Here is a 2157-nt window from a genome sequence, read left to right as displayed (position 1 = left end):
CAGGCAACCGACCCTCCGTCCTGAATGAACCCAATCATGGATTTCTTGGAAAAGGGTAAACTCCCTGAGGACGACAAAACGACAAAGGCGTTAGGAAGAGAATTGACCAAGTATGCGGTAATACAAGGCCAATTGTTCAAGAAAGGGCTCAGCCAACCCCTATTGAAATGCCTACGTCCCGACCAAACGGATTACGTATTAAGCGAGGTCCACGAGGGATGTTGCGGCCAACACATTGGTGGAAAGGCCTTGGCCAGAAAGCTTGTCAGGGCTGGTTATTATTGGCCCTCAATGATGGCAGAGTCAAAAGAGTTTGGAAGAAGTGCAAAAGTTGCCAGGAGAACGCCAACTTTCATAGGGCGCCAGCAGCTGAGATGAGTCTGCTGATGGCCTCGCGGCCATTCTCGCAATGGGGAATCGACCTGTTGGGACCTTTCCCGGTGGACCCGGGCAGGTCAAATACCTAGTCGTCGCCATTGACTATTACACAAAGTGGGTAGAAGCGGAGCCGTTGGCCAGCATTTCCTCGGCCAACTATTAGAAGTTCATGTGGAGACAAGTGATAGCCAGATTTGGAATACCAGAAGTCGTCATTTTGGACAAAGAGACGCAGTTTGCGGACAAAAAGTTTGGAGAATTTCTGGCCGGCCTGAGCATAAAGCAAAAGTTCTCGTCTGTGGAGCATCCCCAAACCAACGGCCAAGTTGAAGCGGCAAATAAGGTCATCCTGCAAGGCCTCAAAAAGTGACTTGATGAGAAGAATGGAGCACGGGCAGACGAGTTAGCCTCAGTCCTCTGGTCCTACCGCATAACTCAACAGTCATCTACCGGGGAAACGCCCTTCCAGCTCACTTATGGGGTAGATGCAATAATACCCGTAGAGATCGGTGAGCTGAGTCCACGACTACTTTTAGGAGGAGTCGAAGAGGCCGTAGAAAAAGACTTGGTGGATGAAGCCAGAGAGATGGCCCACTTGTCGGAGATGGCTCTAAAACAAAGAATGGCTCTCCGCTATAATGCCAAGGTACTCAAGAGAGAATGTGAGCGGGACGACTTGGTCTTACGACGCAACGACATAGGACTACCAACACTGGGTGAAGGAAAGTTGGCGGCAAACTGGGAAGGCCCATACAGGGTGAAGGAGGTCCTCGGCAATGGTGCCTACAAATTAGAACGGTTGGACGGCAAGGAAGTTCTGAGGACCTGGAACGCGGGCAACTTAAGGAGATTCTATTCCTAGTAAGCAAGAAGCACCAACCGGGCAGGCGACCTGTCACCCTAGACGGCTTAGTAAGACCTGTATTATTTTGTGTTAAATTATTTGTCCTTGTCATATATTTACTAGTACCTTGTGTTTGGACCATTTACCTATATTATTCATCTACTGTTCGTCATCTCCTTTTCACGTTCGAATATTACTAATTAAATGGCTATGCCGGGTAAGCAACAAAACGGTATACCAGGACTGTTCACCCCAGAAACCACCAAACTAAAGAACGTCACCATGTGCGGTTACTAAAATAATAAAAGCCATGATCTGGCTTCACCAATTACCAGCAAAACGGTAAACAAATATGAGCAAATAGCTGACTACCAACAAAACGGTAAAGAAAACATAAAGTAAAATGATTATCGACGAAGCGGGAAACAAGCAGTTTGTTACATGCCGACCAAATGGCAAATGTATTTGTTAAAAATTCAAAAGTTTACAATCCACAAAAGCTTACAGTCTACAAAGCTACAAAATACAAGTTACTTCTTCGGCATGTCAACATTCTTGCCATCCCTAATAGTCTTGAAAACGCCAACAGCCGAAGTATCAAAATCAGGAGCCAGCAGCTTCACTTGAGCCTTGAGGGCCTCCTCGGTCATTAAGATAGTGTGCTTGCCTTGATTCACGGTTTCCTTATAATTCTTTTTAAATTTAACAGCTTCCGCCTGGGTCGTCTTAACCGACGAAAGGGCCTTGTCGCGTTCTTTCTCTAGCTCAGCCACCCGACCTTGAGCGCTGTTAAGCTGACCTTCCAGGGTAAGCTCCCACTCGATAATATGGGAAACGGCGGCATTGGAAACCTTGACCTTTTTTTCGGCGACCCTGACCTTCTCCTCGGCAGCAGCTAGCTGCTTCTGAAGCGACTTGACCGCGTCCTTATACTT

The 2157-nt window shown here is 47.3% G+C and overlaps 1 protein-coding gene across 1 annotated transcript; it reads left to right on the top strand.

Annotated features, from left to right (window-relative positions):
• Nucleotides 1-547: 547 nt before the first annotated feature.
• Nucleotides 548-1240, top strand: LOC148554625 (uncharacterized). Its single transcript, XM_088490411.1, has 2 exons — nucleotides 548-721; nucleotides 821-1240. The coding sequence occupies exons 1-2, from the start codon at nucleotides 548-550 to the stop codon at nucleotides 1238-1240; spliced, it is 594 nt and encodes a 197-aa protein (XP_088346537.1).
• Nucleotides 1241-2157: the final 917 nt, after the last annotated feature.

This window comes from Arachis ipaensis, chromosome B6 (assembly GCF_059453495.1).
Source record: "Arachis ipaensis isolate K30076 ecotype BB chromosome B6, ASM5945349v1, whole genome shotgun sequence".
NCBI classification, from domain to species: Eukaryota; Viridiplantae; Streptophyta; class Magnoliopsida; order Fabales; family Fabaceae; genus Arachis; species Arachis ipaensis.
This window is presented reverse-complemented; position numbering and strand designations above follow the sequence as displayed.